Genomic DNA, 20,858 nt, shown 5'->3' on the forward strand with positions numbered 1-20,858 from the left:
GTCTCTAGGGTATTGGGAGTTTTGCAAGCTGCGTTTACACACAATGACACAAAGTGTAGCTGGAGCCATTCTTCTCTAGGAGGAAGATGGGGGTTAGCTCAGTCTGTTTTGGAGCTGAGGGAAAGCCAGCTCAACGATACTTGTTTTTGTTTTTTTAATTGGCAAGAATGAATGAGACTGCCTTGGGTGGGGTACATGCATGGGTATGGATTTCCCTCTGAATCTATCTGATATTGTTTGAAGCTGAGGTACGGGAAGGGCAGATGCTTGGATAGGCTCTGCATTTGTCTAGTGCCATTCCAGCTCCCATAAGAACGTCCATCAAATTGCCATTTTAGTGATCTTCCTTAGCAAAGGCATCTTGGTATGAATTAATTCAGACACTCACCCCTCCTATCGCATCACTGCCCTTAGTGAAGGCAGTGGGATATCAGGAAAGCCTGCCTTCCCCCAGGTAGTAACAGGCCCTACCTTTAAAACAGGGCCCTGAGGAGACAGAGCTCTGTGACCAAATGACGTATGGGGTCTGAGATTCCTAAGCCTCTACCTAGCTCAGTTGATCCACGGCTTAGGGAAACTTGGATGGGGTGTCACGAAGAAACGAAACACTGCCCGTGCCGGTCTTACACAAAGGAGCACTGACAGCAGTGCAGCTGACAGGGAAGCGCGTGAAGGCGGTGGAGAGCCTCACCGCTTCTTAAAAGCATCGTTTCTGCTTCTGTCACCCTGAGAAGGCCAAATGGGTAGAAGTCAATCACACACTGGTTCCTTCTCCATAGGACAAAGGACATCTAGCTAATGTTGCTTCCTACTCTCACTCAGCAGGAGTTATGCTCTCTCTCAGGTGTTTTTCCAGGGTGGTGTTGATGGATGTCATTGCTCACTCTCCCACTTGTGATCAGACCACTCCTGTCTGGAGGAAGCCGATCGGAGGGCCAGGGTTGGTTTGTGCCTATGGAAACAAGATTTCCTCATGTCGTGGAGCTAACTGACCCTTTATTCATCCAATAAACATGTATTGAACATGTTTTATGTGCCAGATGCTGAGGGAATACAGCGATAATAAGAAATGGTCTTTGCCTCCAGGAGCTCATAATCTACCAGAGGAGACAGAAATAAATAATTCTTAAGGGGAGAGGGTGAGGGGGGGGGTCTCACATTTGTTGATTGCCTACTTTACACCAGGTTTTAATAGGATCTTGTCATAGATGATCTCATTTATTCCCCTTGATGATCCTTTGAGGGTAGGTGGTGGTATTCCCATTTTTCAGGTGAAGAAATGAAGACTCAGAAAAGTAAGGTAACTTGCCTAGAGAGACAACAGCCAGTAAGAGGTAAAGTCAGACTTCCAAAAAATTTCTCAGTTCTATCCTATACTCTCTGTCTCTGCCAACACTGCCTTAGTTCAGACCTTCGTTGATTTTCACCTGAACGATTGCCTTATCCTCCCTCTGGCTTCCCTTTCTCTGATCAACCCTCTTAAATCTATAAACCTAAAAATCTTGTAAATCTTAAACTTGTATCCCTGCCAGAGTGGTCTGCTCAAAACGCAAATCTCACTTTTTACTTTTGTTATTCTGAATTGTTTGACTTTTTGAAAGTTGAATCTATTAACTTTTGCAATTTAAAAAGTGTGTGTGGTTTTTTTTAAGATTTTATTTATTTATTTGAGAGAATTTGAGAGAGAGAGTAGAGAGCACAAGCAGGGAGGAGGGGAGGAACAGAGGGAGAGGGAGAAGCAGGCTCCCCACTGAGCAGGGAGCCCCACATAGGGCTCCCAGGACCCTAAGATCATGACCTGAGCTGAAGGCAAACGCCCAACCGACTAAGCCACCCAGGTGCCCCTAAAAAGTGTTTTTATTTTTTTATTATTTATTTATTTACTTACTTTTTAAAAAGATTTTATTTATTTATTTGTCAGAGAGAGGGAGAGAGAGTGCGCGCTCGGTGAGCCACAACAAGGGGAGTGGCAGGCAGCGGGAGAAGCAGGCTCCCTGCTGAGCAAGGAGCCTGATGTGGGGCTCCATCCCAGGACCCGGATGTGGGGCTCCATCCCAGGACCCTGGGATCATACCTGAGCCAGAGGCAGACGCTTAACGACTGAGCCACCCAGGCGTCCCTAAAAAGTGTTTTTTGTTGTTGTTAAAGATTTTATTTATTTGACAGAGAGAGAGACAGTGAGAGAGGGAACACAAGCAGGGGGAGTGGGAGAGGGAGAAGCAGGCTTCCCTCTGAGCAGGGAGTCTGATGCGGGGCTCAATCCCAGGACCCTGGGATCATGACCTGAGCCCAAGGCAGATGCCCAACGACTGAGCCACCCAGGTTCCCCTAAAAAATGTTGTTAAATAAGAGTATAAATGTTAAAAATCTCCCCTGTTCCTCACTGTGGGATTGTGTAAGTTTCTTGGTCTGGCATTCAAGACTTTTCAAGACCTGCCTTCTTTTCCAGTCTCATTTTTTGCAATCCATCTTCTCCCATTTTACAATCTTTTTAAAAGAATTTCTTTTGGGGCGCCTGGGTGGCTCAGTCGTTGGGCGTCTGCCTTCGGCTCAGGTCATGGTTCCAGGATCCTGGGATCGAGCCCTGCGTCGGGCTCTCTGCTCAGCGGGAAGCCTGCTTCTCCCTCTCCCACTCCCCCTGCTTGTGTTCCCTCTCTCACTGTGTCTCTCTCTGTCAAATAAATAAATAAATAAATGGCCTTTTTTTTTTTTTTAATGAAAAAGGAGGAAAAAGGGGAAAAAAGGAAGGAAGAAAGAATGAATGATCAACTACTCGTGTAGTACTTCTGAGATAGACCATAGTCTCTCATACTTGCATGCAGTGCCCTTGCAGTTGATCCTCCTGCCTGGAGAACTCTCACCATCCTTGTAGCTGATCTTCAAGGCCTAGCGTAAGGACCTCCTACTCCAGGCTGGACTAGGTGCTTCTCTGAGCTCCCATTACGTTCCTGTAATTACTACCTACCACATTATATTGAAAATTATCTGTATCTCTTAGACTTAATTAAAAGTTCTCTGAAGGCAGAAATCATGTCTTGTTTGTTCTTAAACCCCAGTGTTTATCTTGTGTAGTATCTGGCACCCAGTAGAAGCTCAGTAAATGTTTGTTGAATGATTCATGCCTTTAATCTCTCCACCATTGCCTGCTGTTGGTACATAGAGAACACAGGGAAGGAAGTAATACTTTCTATGGGGAGTCAGTGCATGCTATGGGAGTATAGGGAGAGTTAGGGAATGCTTCATAGAGGAGGTTAGATTTGAACCAGGCCTAGAAAGATGACTAGAATTTCATTTCGCAGACAGTGGGGCAGGAATAGGCTCATATGTGCTTCACATTCATGACCTTGGCCTCATGGCCTCATGTACTACAGCCAGAAGTGCTTGGTCTAGTAGACAAAATCTGATTATGGAATGGATAAAGCACAAAACTAAAAATTCCACAGTCTTGGATTGCCCCATAATAGCATATCCAAAATTTTTATTTTCCCTCAGTGCAGAGAGATTGGCATTTCACATATTAGGTTGCCATATCTTAGGAAATACAGGCACAGCCAGCCAGCCTGCACTTTTAAATCAGTATCCCGACCACCCGGTAGAATGGAACCCTCACTTGGGTAATTAAGAAATCATGCAATGATACTGGGTTTTCTGAGTGTAGTGGGGCCATGCCACTGGGGGCCTCCAAGACTCTCACTTAGACTTCAAGCAAGAGCAGCGTCACATTTGTAAAATACAGCCTTACCTGTTCACTTCTGCATAAGATTTCATTTGAACAGTTCTGCTAAGGGGTAAAAAAAAATTGAAGACTGCTTTTGGAATCTCTTGCAAAATGTGGTTGATAACTATTATGAATGTCCTGATGTAATAGTACTTCTGTTTTCAGAGATTGGAGTAATATTTAGTACTTGAAGAATAGGAACTATCATATTACTGACTGGAATTATATCTTAAATTTCCTGTAAGTGTAAAACAGCATATTTATTTATTTATTTATTTATTTTTAAAGATTTTATTTATTTATTTGACAGAGAGATCACAGGTAGGCAGACAGGCAGGCAGAGGGAGAAGCAGGCTCCCTGCTGAGCACAGAGCCCGATGTGGGGCTCGATCCCATGGGATCATGACCTGAGCCGAAGGCAGACGCTTTAACCATCTGAGCCACCCAGGCGTCCCAAAAACAGCATATTTAGATACTCACAGTCTTGAAAGTCATCTGATGTGGCTGAGCAATATAAGGAAGAATTTCGTTGTAACAACCTGACATTTTTAGCTCATTTAAACCTATGACAGTTTGGTAAGGTTGATACAGTTACCCCATTTTACAGATGAGGAAATTGAGGCTGAGACATTGTGACTTGCTGAAGAGTATACAGATATAAATAGAAAGAACTGAGATTAACTCCAGATTTTTCTGATTGAAGTCTGCTGTTTCTTCCATTGTATCATCTTGTAGTTCTAAGTAGACCCAGGGCCTGATGTGATGATGTGACGATGGAGAAACCTTACCACCACCTCAGTCCCTTTTCAGATAGCATTCTCAGTGTTTGCATGTTTATATGTTGGGGGTAAGATTTTGTCTTGAAAATCACTGTGTCACATTCAGCCACTACTTGGACTACCACTACTCCCTTCACAGAGGAGCAGGAAATCCTGGGTAGTCTCTTGGTGCCTTAAAGGTGGGTTGATTCAGGTTTTTCTTTTCCTCCAGAATAGCTAGTCGGCTAACAGATTTATTTATTTATTTATTTATTTCTTAGTAATCCCTACACCCAATGTGGGCTCAACTTCACGACCCCAAGATCAAAAGTCACATGCTCTACCAACTGAACCAGCCAGGTGCCCTGGTTAACAGATATTTTTGAGCCTGGTTTATTTTTCACACGTAATGTTGCATGTTTATCTGCTTTAGCTTTCCAATCACATGTTTCCATTACCTGGGTGAACATGATGCAGTATGGTTTTTATAGGCACTTAGCTGAGTTATGGACAGGGATCAGATAGGATCCTCAGCCTGTGGAACAGAAATGCAGCTTTGTTAGCCAGTTTGTGTTCTTTGAACCCAAGAGCTTCCCATGGTTGTTTAAATCACAAGATTGTTCAGTATGCAAAGACTTGTTCCTTCCTGATTAGAAACTCCTTATTGACTAAGTTTACCAGCAATTCAGAATATGCTGTTGATTGGTCTTGTGCTTACTCTCCAGGTTACACTGGGAAGGTGAGCTGCAGTTCACCGTGAAGGTGCAGTTTTGGCCTTTTGACTGATATTTTTCCCCTCAAGTGTGGACTAAGCACAAATACAGTTTAGAAGCTAAAAATCAGAGCCTACTTAAAATAGTTCTCAGTAGTTTTTTTGGTTGGGCACTGTCACTTATGCCTACCTTCACCTCGCACGTAAGAAACTCAGATGGTATATTTATTCATGTGTGCCGCTTTTCATTCCTCGCAAGAATGTGCTTTGTGGCTTGGAATGACAATATGGAGGTAGTGTCAGATTGCTGGTAGGTTTCTTTGGCTGCAAATTCTCCTTGCATACCAGGGTTGAAAGTACGGAACTCTTTTCTTTTTCTAAAAAAATAAGATACTGTGGAAAGAGAACATTGGTCTGTTGGTTTTCAGGGAGGGCTTGAAAATTTCAGCTTTTCACTTGTTCCCTGAGATGTAGATTTGTAGGATTATAACCTAAAGCAAAGACCTCCAAAGTTGTAGGCTATAGAACATAAGATAACTTTTCACCCCTTAGAAGTTATACGTCTCTGCTATGAGTTGTTGATAAGTTCAGGGCCCCTCGAAGATACCACAACTCATCATGGTTGTTGAATGTACTTTGGAGGTTCCATTGAGGATGTAATTTCTTATTTTTCATGTTAATTGTAGACATCTACAAGGTCCTTGTAACTCCCAGTCTGTTTTCCGGAACCATTTTACAAGGTGCTTTTACAGAGCAGCAAGGGGCTAAGGGCTATAGGCAGACGTGTAGACACATTGTCTACTCTTGCAGGATTAATTTTTTGTATTACACCTTTTGATGTTATTCAGCCTGCATTGAGTTCATGATTATTCAGTTTGCCAAGAAGACTATGAGTTAGAGAACAAATGCAGAGTGCTCAGGCTATGGAGGGTGCATTTCTATCTCCAAGAGCAAGCATCTGCATGTAACCCAAACCATCTTAGGGGGTGGGTGGGTGTGTGTGTTGGGGAGGGGAGAATAAGATCTTTAGTAGCAAGTTTTTCTAACCATTTATGTCATTTTTATGCTCTAGTGACTTGGTTTCTTTGTTCTTTCAGGTAAATATGCAGAGGACATTGTTGGAGAGCTCTTTACTCAGGCAAATACCTTTGCCTCTCGGGTAAGCTCCCTCGCTGAGAGGGTCGACCGCCTACAAGTTAAAGTCACTCAGCTGGATCCCAAGGAAGAAGAAGGTAAGGAAGCTGAGCTCAGCATTTGTAGGCTTTGCTGAGCAGTTTCTTAGGATTTTTTTCTCCTGATTTATAAAAAAGTGAGGGGAAAAAATCACAGAGACCTGTGGAGTTCTGCTTTGAAATGACACAAGCCTGGGTGGTGTAAAGAAACCTTTTTAGCTCTACCACACCCCCACACGCTCCCTTTCTCCCATTCCCCCAATTCTTGCTCAAATCCCCCCTCCCCCAATCGTATTTTGTTACCATAAAAGTACTTGGAAGATTCATTCCTCCTAAGGAGAGGCCTGCTAGGTCTGGCCACATAGTAAACCTTTGTGTTGCCTCATTTTGTTCAGTCGTGAAATGGCTGGGCTGCTGACAGCCTTGTGGGGCTTCCCCAGAGGGGGAGAAAAAAAAAGCCTGGCTGCAGACAGGCGCAGCCAAGACACGCAGCAGCTGAGGCCTCTCAGACTGGTGTGACTCAGTGTTTGCTCAGATAGCCTGTCGTCCATTTTCTCCTGCCTTCCATCTTCTCTCAGTGTCACTGCAAGGAATCAACACCCGGAAGGCCTTCAGAAGCTCTACTATTCAAGACCAGAAGCTTTTTGACAGAAACTCTCTCCCAGTACCTGTCTTGGAAACATATAACACCTGTGATACTCCTCCACCTCTCAACAATCTTACCCCTTACAGGTAACCTGGCTAGTTCCTCCCTTTGTTGACCTGTGGTTAACAGCACTAGATTGACTTTTTATGGAAAGATGTTTACATCAGAGGATTGTATCCAAAAGCTTACTACCTACCCCAGAGTTGTTTGTGGCAGCAGCAGCTAATGTTTACCATATAAACACTTGTCACTTATTATTGTTTGGTTTCTGAAATTCATAGTAAATATAATATATATTGGAAGTTTGCTATAGCATTGCATGCGGCAGAGTTTAGTTTGGTATAAGCCAGGTCCATTTTGGATTCCATCCAAGGAATTTAGTTATTATAGAACCAAAAGGACTTTGTTACAAAGCAGTCCTAGAGCATGCATCCCAGGGGCAACATTCTAGCAAGGCTCCCACTTACTCGGAAACCACTAGATTACCAGATGTTTGGGTGTGTTAGTGGGGCTAGCTTTGTGGACTGGCTGCTCTGGGCCCTCAGGGTCCTTCCAAAGCTTAAGGAATAATTGGCATTCTTCCAAATGAGTGTCGTTCACTTTGTTTAGAACATCCTTTTGACATTCCCTCTGCAAGGACCTATACGGCTGCAGCTAAACTTGAGAAAGCAGGTAGCCTTATAGACAACTTAAAGCCCCTCCCCCCTTCAGTGGTCTGTAGTGCGATCATCCTGCAAAAAACCACTGAGCAGGGGCAGAAAGTGAATATTTATCTTGCTTGTATCCATAAATATCTTTGGAACAGGTAAAAAGTAATTACAGATAGCTGGAGGCAGATGTCTTCTGCAAGACATGGGTGTACTGCAAAGTAGAATGTGTGTGTGTGAAACTCAAGGACACCCACCTGATCCAGGGAGCTGGGAAATAAGAGCATGGTAGCTATTCACACAGATAAAAGTACATAGCATCTATCCCATAGCGTCTGTCCTTTGTTATTACTGTGTAAAATTATGTTTGTACCTTTGCTTTCAAAGGGACTAGCTAGCAGAGCAGGACAGAGATTTGACTCTGTAGCTTCCGTCATTTATCGAGGTGGATTTGGGCAGAGAGGTTTCAGGGCACGGAGAGAGTGTACACTTGATACTGAAGGGAGTGTGATGTATGACATAGGGCTTGTGTAATAGGATAGGGTAAACAAATGATATTAAGACAAGTTTATTTTTCAGTTAATGGTATTTTCCTTTTTATCATTCTTCTCTCAATTATCTGGATTTGGCCTAACAGAAATGAGCAGTGGTGTAGCTAACTCAGAACAAGATTTAATATAAAAATCATTAGTGTTTGATTTGGAAATGCTTTCTGTGTGTCGTGACAGGCCAGGGAGTAGAATTGCCTTTCTAATTCTTTTTAGTTTAGAATAGTGCTAAAATAAATGTCCACCCCGAGCACATGCTTTCTAGAAAGAGAGAGACTTAGTCATGCCAAAGTGCAGGGTTCCATCCAGTCATCAAGTCTGGCAGGTAACCCTTACATGGATACTCAGTAGCTCTCTCGGTACTTCTGTCACAGCCACTAGAAGATGGTAATTAAATCTCGTCATCAAACAGCTGTCCATCTGTTCTCACTGGGGCCCCCTTGTGGTTGGGGGGTGGGGTAGGGGATGTGGAGCTATTCTAGAAGGGAGCAAGAAGGTGGATTGCTATGGTTACCTGTTTTTACAGAGGAATAACGGCTGCACACATATATGGTTTCATGGGTATATATCTATACATAATGTACACATGTGCACCTCCACATTGGTGTACAGGTTTCAGGTGGGTGGGAAGCCACTAGTGCTTCCTAGAGAGTCCTGGGGAATTGGTGGGAGAAGGGGAACCAATGGCAGAAATCCCCTCTGATGTGCCAGGATATCAGGACATCCTCAGGGAGATGTCTGTAGCCATGCAGATCATTAGAAATAATCAGGATCCCTGCTGCTCTAGCCTATTCTTGCCCTGACCATGCAAATTCCTCTACCAGGAATTGAAAGTAAGGCTAAGTTTCTTAAAAAGCCAGATAAGTAAAGAGGTGCCATTCAGGGGGCATTGGAATGCTGGTGGGGAAGAGGAAATATGCAGTCAATTTGAATGACTTCTTGATTCCTCAGTGTAAAAACTGCTAACTGGTAGGTATTTGGAATATTGGATTTGGTTGGGAGCTCATCTGTCTACTGACAGCTACTTGTCTTCATTTCTATCCCAGGGACGATGGGAAAGAGGCACTCAAATTCTACACAGACCCTTCGTACTTCTTTGATCTTTGGAAGGAGAAGATGCTGCAGGACACCAAGGATATCATGAAAGAGAAGAGAAAGCATAGGGTGAGGGGAAAGGGGCCTCTGTTCTGCACATCAGTAGGCACGATTGTGGAGGGGGGATAAAAAGGAAGCCAGTCTTATATGAAGTAATCATTCCGAGTGGCTGCTTGCTTGGATGCCAGGTGAAACTCTTTAAAAAATGTGTCCACTCCAAGCACAAGCAAGATGAAAGTATAAATCACACCAAAAATGTGTTTGTTCCCCCTAGCGCTATTAACAATTGAGTATATTCAGGCTGAGTTTTAGAAATTGACTTTTCTATTCACCATTTATTTCTCTTGCAATTTGCACCTGACTCTGCTGGACACTCAAGCTAGGCTGGTCCCTTCCCCGCCAGTTTTGCAGCTCATTTCTCAGCAGCACAGGGCTCTACAGTGTTTGATTTACAAACAGGAACAGTTTAACACCTTCACTACTGATTGGGTGGGGTGGGATGAGGGCATAGGCCTAGTTTTGGGAGCCGCTCCTCTCCCCTTAGACCTCCAGTGATGTGTGTAAGCATATGACCTACCAGTTGCAACCTCACAATCCCATTAGCATGGCTGCCGGGAGGCCCAAGAGAGCACCAGGGGCGAGTGCAGCTGCACAGGCTGAGAACTCCTTATTGGTAGTTTGATTTTGTTTTGTTAACTATTTCCTTATATTTGTCCCAGAGACAGTGACTGATCTTCGTGGCAGAGCGAGTGACAAATAGCTTTTTACTAACTTCCTAACAATTAGAGCTGCTCAGAAACATGAATGAGTTACCCCAAGAGGTAGTGAGTTTCCCATCTGTAGAGGTGTCTGAAGGTTGGATTGAGTGAATGTGTTTGACCTTGGGAGGTGGTTTGGACTAGATGACCTCTAGGTCATTCCAAAACCAGTAATTCTGTAAATTCTCTAGTTAGTGTATGTTGCCTAGGCAAATCATTTCTTGGGTGTGCATCCCTGAAGGTGGATGGAATTTTAATGAAGGACTTTGGAATAATGTTTTACAAAGGCTTTTCTGTTTCTTTTCATTATAGAAAGAAAAGAAAGATAATCCAAATCGAGGGAATGTAAATCCACGTAAAATCAAGACACGGAAGGAAGAATGGGAGAAGATGAAGATGGGACAAGAATTTGTGGAATCCAAAGAAAAGCTGGGGCCTTCTGGGTAGGTGATGCCTTCGTTTTATTGGTAGCATTCTTCGAAGGGCCTGGGGCCCTGGGGGCGATAGTCTGACAGCTCTGGTGTGACACCTTTCACACCCCCCTGAAGTCTGGCTGTGTGGCTAAGATCAATACAACTATGAATCAGCTACCTGAATGTGCATCCATCTGGTGATTAAAATTTGCTAAATAAATCAAGAGACTCGGCAGTTTGAATGAGGTGACCGTAGTAGTCTAGAAAAGAAAGCCCATGGCTTCGGATGCCCTTGCTCTGCCAGACACTCGTATGTCCGTGGGCCTCAAAGGAAAAACTGGAAAGAGAAGAAAAGTGGTCTTGGGAGCTCTTTGCCTCCAGAGCATTGATTTGAAGGTCGTGCCTAAGAGCTGGGCATTTCACAGGAGTGGAGAGGGCCAGGCAGAGAATTTGTGCACATCACCAAAGTAACTTTTCAGTCAGGCTTTGTCAGTCTCGGGAGAGAGGCTGGCCAAGGGACTGAAAGCAGACCTCAGAGACAGTGTGGGAAAGGTCGCTCGGCCACTATTGAGGCTATATATCTCCATGGGGAAACAGTAGATGTCAGTCTGACCCATTTCCCAATACCGAATCACACTGGAGGTTTAAAAGGAAAAAAAAAATTGGTTTTGAGCTTGGTTTGATGCTTATCCTGGTGTCTGACCTGTGTGACATTCAAAGCCAAGTCACCACGACTGCTTGGCATGAGTGTTGCCCTGGTTTTTTTCTCTAAATACATTGCATCCTGGCTGTCAGAGAACCATGCCAGCCTATGCCGGGTGTCTAGGAATGATAAAAGGAAAGAGTTGAGTTGTTCTTGCTTTTAGGAATAACTCTACCATGAAAATCTTGACTTTTAAAAATCTTGACACTTCTGACACTTGTTCTTCCTGCATTAAGAGATTTGTTTTCAAGAGTGAGGAAGATGGTGAGAGAAAAAATGAACCTTTCTCTCTACAGGGAAATCAGCCCTGAGGGTACCTTCATTACCTTCACCTCCCAGTAAAAGGGGCCATTTTGTTCCATGGCCCCATCCTGTTCAGACAGGCCTTGTCCTGGGTTCTATGACTGTGAGGCCAGAATCTTGCACGTTCAGAATGCCAGATATTATGTGTTTGGTTTCTGTGGTGTTTGTGTGTGGAATGGGGCTGGTGAAAATGAGGACTTTGCCTCCCATTTTCCTGTTGTCCAAGAAGTTTGGGTTTGGGCTACATGGCAGGTCTGCCTGGGTATGCTTGTTGGTGAACCTATAAAGAGATGTATCAAGCCTACAGGGCTCCAGGCCTTGGGGATTTTCTGTATCAGAGTATCATTTGATTCGTTAGTTCCCTCCAACTCTCTTCTCTCCAGGGTCTGTCTGAGATGAGTTCTTTAGAACCCAGCAGTGGTGGAGAGAAGGGGGAGATGGAACAGAACCAACCATATTTTGCTAGCTACTGTTTGGTGTATTTGTGTCATTTGGAGGTTTGTTGTTCACCCAAGGCCCAGTGGTCTGAGGGGCAGGTTTTCATGAGGCACAGGCCCTAGCACCCTCCTTAAGTTGGCAGCTTGTCGTGTTGGCTAAGAGAGCTGGCAGGGAGACCGAGTCTAGCTACCACACAGCAACTTGTATTTGTCCTCAGCTTGGTTTTGCAATCAAATGCCTCCTTGGCCTTTGAGTACTCCAGAGGCTTGCTGACCTCCAAACCAGGCTGTGTGCCAGTCACGTGTTTGCAGCTCACTAGCCTTGGGGCTTGGCTTTGCCCTTTGCCACAAGATAGACTTTGGGATTTGGGTATAGGCTGCTCTTAACATTTGGGAGAGAATTTGAAAGAACTGCTGGGTTTGACAAGTCCAACCAGCCCTGGGAAAGGAACAGCATGGTCTAGATTATCTGTGTTGAATCCCATTCCTCTGAATCCAGCAGGAATATCTGGGAGATATTTAACAATAGAATTTAGTCCTAAATTTTAATCCTGAATTTAGTCCTAAAATAAAATTTCGGAATAGCAGAAAATATGTGGGGAATATTCTTACTTCTTTCTTCCTAAAAGCTTTTGTATCAAATGCATTTTTGTAGGGTCTTTTAAAAAAAAAACATGAGAGTACCACTCACACTTTTTAAATGACAGTTTTGGCATGGGGTTCATCTTCAGGTACCCACCCACCTTGGTGTACCAGAACGGCAGTATTGGCCCTGTTGAAAATGTGGACGGAAGCAGCTACCCACCGCCACCGCTGTCAGACTCCACTTCTCCACCTTCTCCTTCCTTCTCTGAGGATAGCTTGCCTCCCCCACCAGCAGAATTCAGGTAAATGGTACTCTTTCTCCTGTCACTCTGCGTGGTTACATACTCAAGAACAAAATAAGTGTTCTTCAGGGCGCCTGGCTGGCTCAATCAGTGGAGCGTGCGACTCTTGATCTCAGGGTTGTGAGTTCGAGCTCCGTGTTGGGTGTAGAGACTACCTAAAAAAATAAAATCTTAAGGAAAAAAAAATAGAACAAAATAAGTGTTCCCAATTCAGGGCAGGACCAGTAAAATAACTTGAGGCAAGTCTGTCTAGAGAATAGAAATAATTAACATTTTATTAAGTGTCTGTAAGGTGCCAGACATTATGCCAAACACTGTATATGTTGCTTCATCCTCACAACAGCCCTCCTGAGGTAGGTACCCATTTTACAGATGAGTAAATGGTGAGGCACAAAGAGGTCAGTGAATTTACCTAAGGCCACACAGCCAGTCAGAGGCAGAGCCCTGACTGGAAAACAGGTCATTCTGTCTGCAGTGCCCGTATTCTTAACTAGTAGCTATACTGGAACAACTAGAGATCACCAACTTATCTCTTGTTGTTTTTACTTAGCTTTAACTCAGCATGAAATGAAGTGGTGTAATCTGCTGTCCTTAAAATATTTAACAGACACCTTGCCCAGTTATCTAGAAACCTAGCAGTCATTCACCTTTCTACCCTGTTCTGGTTCATTTCACTGCTGGAAAGAATGGAACAAAGGAAAAGGGAGGTGAAACTTAGACTCTGTCCGTACTGCTATGTGGCAGAGGTGTACAGGGGAAGTTAGAAAGTAATGGCTGAAAGGGGGTCTGTCTGAGGAATGTTCAGATTCAGTGTTTGCTCAGTTACTTTTCCCTTTCTGATGCCTGACAAATGAGAGCTTTGAAAGGTACACTTTTCTCCTTGGATACTGTTTCATCAGAGATTGGATATGTTGAGGACCCCTCAGATGGATACCTAAAGTGGTGTTGTAACCCCTCCCCCTAACCCAGCCCCGTTCTTCTTGGCTCTTGAAACCACTCATCCCAGATCACTTCCTGCTGGTTGCCCTGTCAGATGCAGCTCAGGCTTGAAGGTCTGTGGAAAATTCCAGGATGGACGCTTTTTTCTAAGGAGTAACTATTAGTGGAGGGCAGGTACAAAGGTGGAAAAAGAAATCCTTCAGCCTCACACATGGCCTGAGACCCTGCAGCTGCAGCCAAGCATACCTGACCCGGGAGAGGCGCGCCTGAGTCGTCTCTCAACCCGGGTGGAGTCTGGTGGCACATTCATTTCCCATCTCTGCTGACCCTCAGATCCTCATCCCTTCTCAGGATTTTCCACATGAACACTGGAGGTGCATTTACCTAGATCTGTGCCCTGCTCAGGTTTGGTCAGCTTGGCTTGGGTTTCCTGCCCTCACAAGATCTGGTGAATGATAATAGCCTGAGGAATAGAGCCCAGTGGGTGGGTGATGTTTGGATTTTTATTCCAGTTCTTCTTTTATTCCATTTCCACCCTCTTGCATGCCTTCTTGGTCCTGGTTCCAGGATTAAACTAACTGACTGTCCCTCCTAGAGGAGGGTTCAGGAGGGTGCCTTCCCTTGGAAAGCTGGAAGGTTTGAGGGGGACCTAGGAGATGACCTTGGCCAACCCTTACCTGATAGAGGAATCCCAGTCTAAACTTCTTTCAATAGCTTTTCTCAATTTCTGCTTACATTCCTTTGCTGATGAGAAGCTTACTGCATTATGAGGCTGCCCATTGTATTGTTGGTCTGTTCTGACCATTCTCAGGTTTTTTCTGTTTGAGCTAAAATGAAATGATAGTAGTCAACCAAAATGAACCTAAGCTCGTAGATAAGGTTTATTAGAGGTGTACGTTTGCATGCGGAGCGTGATGGTGGGTCTCTTCTTTGTCCTTTTAGCTGCCCAGCAGACAGCAACCAAAGAGGGCCTGGCTTAGCCGGACCCAAAAGATCCAGCGTGGTCAGCCCAAGCCATCCACCACCAGCTCCTCCTCTGGGCTCTCCACCAGGCTCCAAACCCGGGTTTGCCCCACCACCTGCCCCTCCGCCTCCGCCTCCAATGATGGGCGTTCCACCCCCCCCACCGCCTGGAGGATTTGGGTCTCCAGGGACCCCACCACCACCTTCACCCCCATCTTTCCCACCTCACCCCGATTTTGCTGCCCCTCCGCCTCCTCCCCCACCACCCGCAGCTGACTACCCAACTCTGCCACCACCTCCCTTGTCCCAACCAGGAGGAGGCGGCGCACCTCCCCCTCCCCCTCCTCCTCCTCCTCCGGGGCCCCCTCCTCTCCCTTTCAGTGGTACAGAAAGCCCATCTGTCGCACCACCACCACTTTCTGATGCCACCAAGCCTAAGTCCTCCTTGCCTCCTGTGAGCGATGCCCGCAGCGACTTACTTTCAGCCATACGTCAAGGTAATTCCCAGTGCTGGGTCCTGGACCATGAGGCCTTGTCTTTCTGCAGCCGGATGACTGGTTGGAGGGTGGGCTAGGGGTTCTGTGCCCTTCCTAGGGGATAGCTTTCATTGGGTGGGGAGAGATTGGGTGGGACCTCAGGCCTCAGATCAGCCTGAAGAAAGGCTTCACTCTAAAAATATGGAGTGGTAGATTTCTTTCCACCTTAGTTTAAAGTAAAGGATTCTTGGGGCCTTGGATGGCTGTCAGAAGAGCAGGCGACTCTTGATCTTGGGGTTGTGAGTTCGAGCCCCACCTTGGGTGTGGAGATTACTTTAAATAAGTAAGTAAAGTAAAGTAAGGGATTCTTAACTTGGGTCTTTGAACTCCTTGACAAGAAATGTTTTGCCTGTGTTTGCATTCATTTTGTGCCCCAGAGAAAACCAAGCATCACTACCCTAGAAGGTACTTCTCTGGCCACACTCAGTCATGTCCTGTCCTCCACTTTTGTGCCTTTCATATCCTTCCTCCCTTTTCTCTTTCCCCTTTCTCATCCCATCCTCCCCTTTTTCTCCTATTCCCCTTCCCTCCCTTCTTTCCCACCTTCCTGCCCTCCCTCATCACCTCACCCTTGTGGAGCATTTATTCTCTTTTCTGTCAGAGGTCAGGTCTGGTCCCAGTGGGTTAGAGTGGTTTCTTCTGTTTGTGAGCCTTCTGGAACTAAAGGATTGTCTGGGGGAGATGAGTTGGGGCAGCTGAGCTCAGCGATAATCAATGAACTGGGCAGACTGAGTGCCCAGTGGGTACGATTCGGTGACCCCTCCCCACCTAGAGCCTCAGTGAGAAGTACCATCCTCACCAGCCTGATATGTGGAAAAGGAAAGAATGACAGGCTTCCTTTCCAACACGCCTACAGCACCGGGGCCAGAATTGGATAAAGCCTCATCCTTCCTTCTTTTCTTGCTTCCCCCTTTCCCTCTTTGCTTTCTCAGAGGATCCTTCTTCCCCCCACCGCCTTTCCCTGACTCCGTCCACCCCTGACCACTCCCCCTTCCTCGGTCCTGTGTGGATCCTGAGACCTTTTGAGATTGACTCGCCTTCTAAACCCTTCTCTCTCTCTCTCTCTCTTATATCAGGTTTTCAGCTGCGCAGGGTTGAGGAGCAGCAGGAACAAGAGAAGCGTGATGTTGTGGGCAACGACGTAGCCACCATCTTGTCCCGTCGGATTGCCGTGGAGTATAGCGACTCGGAGGATGATTCCTCTGAGTTTGATGAGGACGACTGGTCGGATTAACTCTTTTCTGCCTGCTGCCCACCTCCTTTTTCTTCCCTCCTGCTGCCTTCTTTGATGCATATCCGAACAGTCTAATGGGGGAAAAGGGAGGAAAAAAGAATTTCAAGGGGCCAAAGTCTTCCCTGAAGCAACCAAAGATATATCCAAGTGCTTCCTCTAAATCAACATATATTTTCCCATCTCCCCATGGACAGGCCCCATGGGCTCCTGAGATTCAGTAGCTGAGATGTTCCCTCTTCCCTTCAAGTGACTGTTGCATATTGAAGAGAAGGAAAAACTCCCAAGCAGATCCCTTTGATTAGGTTTAGATTGGAGTTGGTACCTTCCCCTGGGAGCCATCTTCAACTGTGGTCTCCTTCCAAAATCCTTACCCTTCAAATAATGCCAGCCATCTTCTGGTCCTAAAGCCTGCAGGGGCACGGCCAGCCCCTTTCCCATGCACTGAGAGGGCTGAGCAGGCCACATGCCCTAGCAGCCAGACTGCCACACTTTTCTGCCCTGGTCAGCAGGGGGAGCTTCCTTTTGCTAAGCCATCTCTATGTCTGGATGCCCTTTATTCTAGGAGCCATCAGGCCCTAAAGAGTGTCTCCCCCTCTGCCCAGAAATGGTGCCTTTCTGAAGGCTGAAGTTGTTGCCTCCTTCCCAGTCTCCCTCTCTAGGTGTTCAAGTGTCCTTTAAATGCCCCTCCCTCACTACCAGGTGCTCTAGGCACCACAGCCCAGTTCAGACCTCTAATAGCCATGACCAAACTAGCCCTGACACGCAGGGATCTGGACCTCTGCCGACTGTCAGGAGCCAAGCTTAGAGACTTGGAACTGCAGAACTGGAAGAATGGTGGAACTCCTTGGATCTTATGCTCCTAATGATGCTGAAATCTAGAAATGGGAAATGACTTGCTCCGGGTCACACATTGGATGGTGACAACTCTAGAGCCCAGAATTCCTGATTCCAAGTCACCTCTGCCTTCTGGGACCAAATAGTGGGCACTTGCTGGAGACGAGGCAGAACAGTCTTGGCTCTGTGCTGCTCCAGACCTCACCATAGGTGGGAGTCCCAGTAGGAGGGCTCAGAGCCAGTGCCAGGCCTGTCTGTGCTGCTCAGACCCTTATAGCCTGTCTTACAATTCTCTGCTCCCCCTTTACTATCACCACTGAACCACATGGCCTTGGGAGCTGCCCTCCTGGGGGACCAGAGGTAGTGAGAGAAGGAAGGGGGTACGCAGCTTTGACAGGTGCTGTTTTCAATTCCTCTGCAACTCGTCCCCCTTTTATTTCCCCAATTTAAGCATAGATTCTGCCAACTGTAGAAACTTCAGTCCCTCAGGCTGGTGGCTGCCTCAGGTAGCTGCCTAGGGGGGCCTGGCAGCCGTGAGGAGGGCTGAAAGGCAGAGGGGCTCTGGGTCTTGTTTCCAGCTCCTTCCTCACTGTGTGCAGTGATGTTCCCTCCCTCACTCCCCCTGTTCCCAGAGCTAATACACAGGTGCTATTATTCAGAAAAAAACTGGTCAGCTTTGGCCAACAGTGAGGTTTCTTCTCTTCTGCCCTAACTATTGTGTAGCCTCTTATGCTGAAACCGGCTTCTCCTGGCTTCTCCAGCTTTCAGAGCCCTGAAACAAAGAGAAACAGGATCTGTCTCTACCCAGCACAGCAAATGGTTGTAGTAATTGCCAAAGCCCTCATAAACCCCTCCGGCTTGAGGAGAGTGTGTAATCATGGGTACTACCGCTGTGCCCTGGCTGGATGCTCCCCCTCTGCCTTCTTTCCTTGAACTCTGGCGTGGGGACTGAGCCTCTAGGGGCCAGCATGCCCTCCTGCTGGGGCCGCTGCAGAATTTCCCTCCTCCCCCTCCCCAGTCAGGTGTCTGTGGCACAGGGCTGGCACCATGCTCCAGTGCTGAGCATACCAAGCGGTGTGTGCCCCCACCTTGCTTCCCGCCTTGCACTTTGGAAGCTGAAGGTGCTTTCCTTAGAACCCTAAAATGGCTGTTGAAGGTGTCCCTGGCTGCAGCCCAGCAGTGGCTGGAGAGGCAGGTGGAGGGCAGTGGTTCTCCCAAATAGAAGTCCTGGGGCCTGGCCAGGCCAGGGTTTGGGCCTAATGGTTTTGACTAAATTACCCCCATCCCCCTCCTTTCCGGAAAAGGGGGAGCGAGCACCACTTGCTATCATTCTGCTCTGACCTTGAAGGGGGCGGTGTTGGCCTGGCTTCTGGAATGGACACAGTCCGCCCTGGAAAGGGCTGGGGGCAGAAGGAGGGGGGGGCACTGCCTGCGGAAGGTAGGATTAGATCATTAGCTCAGTGACCTCCTAGGGTTTCGATGTGCTGTGTTCTCATCCTACAGCTGGTTCGGTAATGATCTGCAAGTCCCGGAGAGCAACAGCACCGCTCTGCCTGGCGCCCTCATTAAAATCCATGCAGCCAAGCTCTGCGCTTTGTAGCAGCCGGCCTTGCGAAGCCGAGGAGAAACCTCCTCGGCTCGGGGGGCTGGGGACCCAGTCAGCCCAGAGGCCCTCTGGGCTCTATTTATGCGTATGCGCACCAAAAACAAAAACAAAAAAACAAAACAAAACCCACATAAAACAACAACAACAAAAAACCCCACTTCTTTAAACCCAGAGCCCTTTAAGATGATAAAGGACCCTTTGCAGGTAATTGTGTGTCTTTGGAATCCTGTAATTGTAGAATGCAAAGTTTAATGATTTAAACTGGGCCGAGGTTGGTGAGAGTGTGGGACAGTGGCTCATAAGGACTCTTAAGCGCTGAAGCCAAGGAGCCACCTCCCTTCCCTAGTCTGCCCAGCCCAGGGGACCTGCCCCCATTCCTGTGGCCCAGGGACCCAGCTTCCAGTCGGCATGTCAGAAGTGACTTGCGGCTTCACCCTGCTTGTGAGGACTACATTCCAAAGGAGCAGCCGCAGGGGGGACGCAGGCTCTGCCATCCCTTGGAGTCAGAGCAGCTGGCCCAAGCTCCAGCTCGCCTCCAGCGGAAGCTCAAGCGCCCTCAGAAACGACCCTGGCCAATGTCACCGCAGAGCCGGGGCGGTGTTGTCAGGGCTAATGTGAAATCTCTTCCCGTGGCGCCGGTCCTCCGGCTCTGCAGCGCCAGCTTGGACAGATTGAGGTCTCTGTGGCTTTGGTGACCCTGCTTAAGCATTCCCACCGTGTCCCAGCTTTGCTCTCGCCTGCCTCCCTCCGCAGCCCCCCTCACCTGACCTCGGGGCCTGGGGAGGGGGCCAGCGCCCCAGGGCGAGGGGCTTTTGCTCAGGAGAGATGTCAGGCCTCCTGGGGGCATCAGGCTTTGAGTTCTGCTGGGGTCCAGCAGACCTGGGACCAGGTGTCACTAGGAGATATGCCTCATTCTGTGCCTCAGTGAGGGCTAGGGAACAATTCTGTTATTGTATTAACTAGACTGAGTTAACTCACTTGAGAAACTAACCAATTTTTACTTTCTGTCTAGAATGATGTACATGTAGGAGAGTCAGCTGTAATGCTCCCAAAGTGCCTTGTTTTCTCTGATATAAATATATTTATAAGGACCTATTCCAGTGGATTCTTGGGTGTGTTTGCCACATTGATTTTAGGGAGTGGGCATCTATGTAGTAGGGATACAGTCTGGAAGTGGGTCCTTCTCCCCTGAGGGTGGGAAAGGAGATTCCGTTAGAGATCTGGGAGGGTGGGGTTAAACCAAACCCCTGAGGTGACCCCTTCCTCTTCGCCCTGCTCCTCTTAGGCCCTTAGGAGGACGTCCAGTTTTTTAAAGCCCTGTGGCTCCAAGCCTGGTCTCCTTTGTTTCCCTGCCAGGCTCATGTGTGGACCACGTCAGCACCCCATGACCTGAGGATTCCATGTAACGATTTTATATTATACATGCAAATATGTAAATGCCAACATTTTAAATAATTTGATAAATCTTTGTAGCTACTCAGCCACCTCTGGTGTGTGTGTGTGTGTGTGTGCGCGTGTGCGCGCGCGCACGCAACAAAGTGGAAGGGGACAACATTGATAGCCGCAGGTGGCGGCCTGAGCTCTGGAGGGAGGGCTGGCGTGGGCGGGCTCGAGGAGCAGGAGGCCTCGGGGTCTGGATGGTGCATCCTGCGTGGGAGGTGGAGGTGAAGGCCGGAAACCACTTTGGTTTAGGAGGAGACCCAAGTTGGGGGACTTAGAAGCCCAGGTCCCCAGGCCCTCCTCAGCTGGCGAGGGGTGTATGTGGGGACCAGGGGAGACACGCTGGTGGCCCCTCCATCAGGCGGAAGAGCAGCACTGGCAGAATGCTGATGTTGCCTCCCAACATCTGGCTGGCATCTTGTCTGCCTCTCAGACCCAAGCAACTTACCTTAAATAGAATGATTTTCAGTGGAATCGGATAAAAAGTTCAGGCTGCTGTACACCCCCTC

General features: G+C 47.2%; 1 protein-coding gene across 2 annotated transcripts in view; it reads left to right on the forward strand.

Annotated features, from left to right (window-relative positions):
• WASF2 (WASP family member 2) overlaps window positions 1-20,393 on the forward strand; it is a 75,554-nt gene extending 55,161 nt beyond the window's left edge. For both annotated transcript variants that reach the window (XM_078073590.1, XM_036116466.2), the window contains exons 3-9: window positions 6,286-6,420; window positions 6,939-7,092; window positions 9,248-9,365; window positions 10,367-10,497; window positions 12,642-12,797; window positions 14,679-15,196; window positions 16,312-20,393. In XM_078073590.1, the coding sequence (XP_077929716.1) occupies window positions 6,286-6,420; window positions 6,939-7,092; window positions 9,248-9,365; window positions 10,367-10,497; window positions 12,642-12,797; window positions 14,679-15,196; window positions 16,312-16,469 (1,370 nt within the window). In that variant the 3' untranslated portion in view covers window positions 16,470-20,393. The remainder of the gene's footprint in view (window positions 1-6,285; window positions 6,421-6,938; window positions 7,093-9,247; window positions 9,366-10,366; window positions 10,498-12,641; window positions 12,798-14,678; window positions 15,197-16,311) is intronic.
• Window positions 20,394-20,858: the final 465 nt, after the last annotated feature.

The sequence above is a fragment of the Halichoerus grypus genome, chromosome 5 (assembly GCF_964656455.1).
Source record: "Halichoerus grypus chromosome 5, mHalGry1.hap1.1, whole genome shotgun sequence".
NCBI classification, from domain to species: Eukaryota; Metazoa; Chordata; class Mammalia; order Carnivora; family Phocidae; genus Halichoerus; species Halichoerus grypus.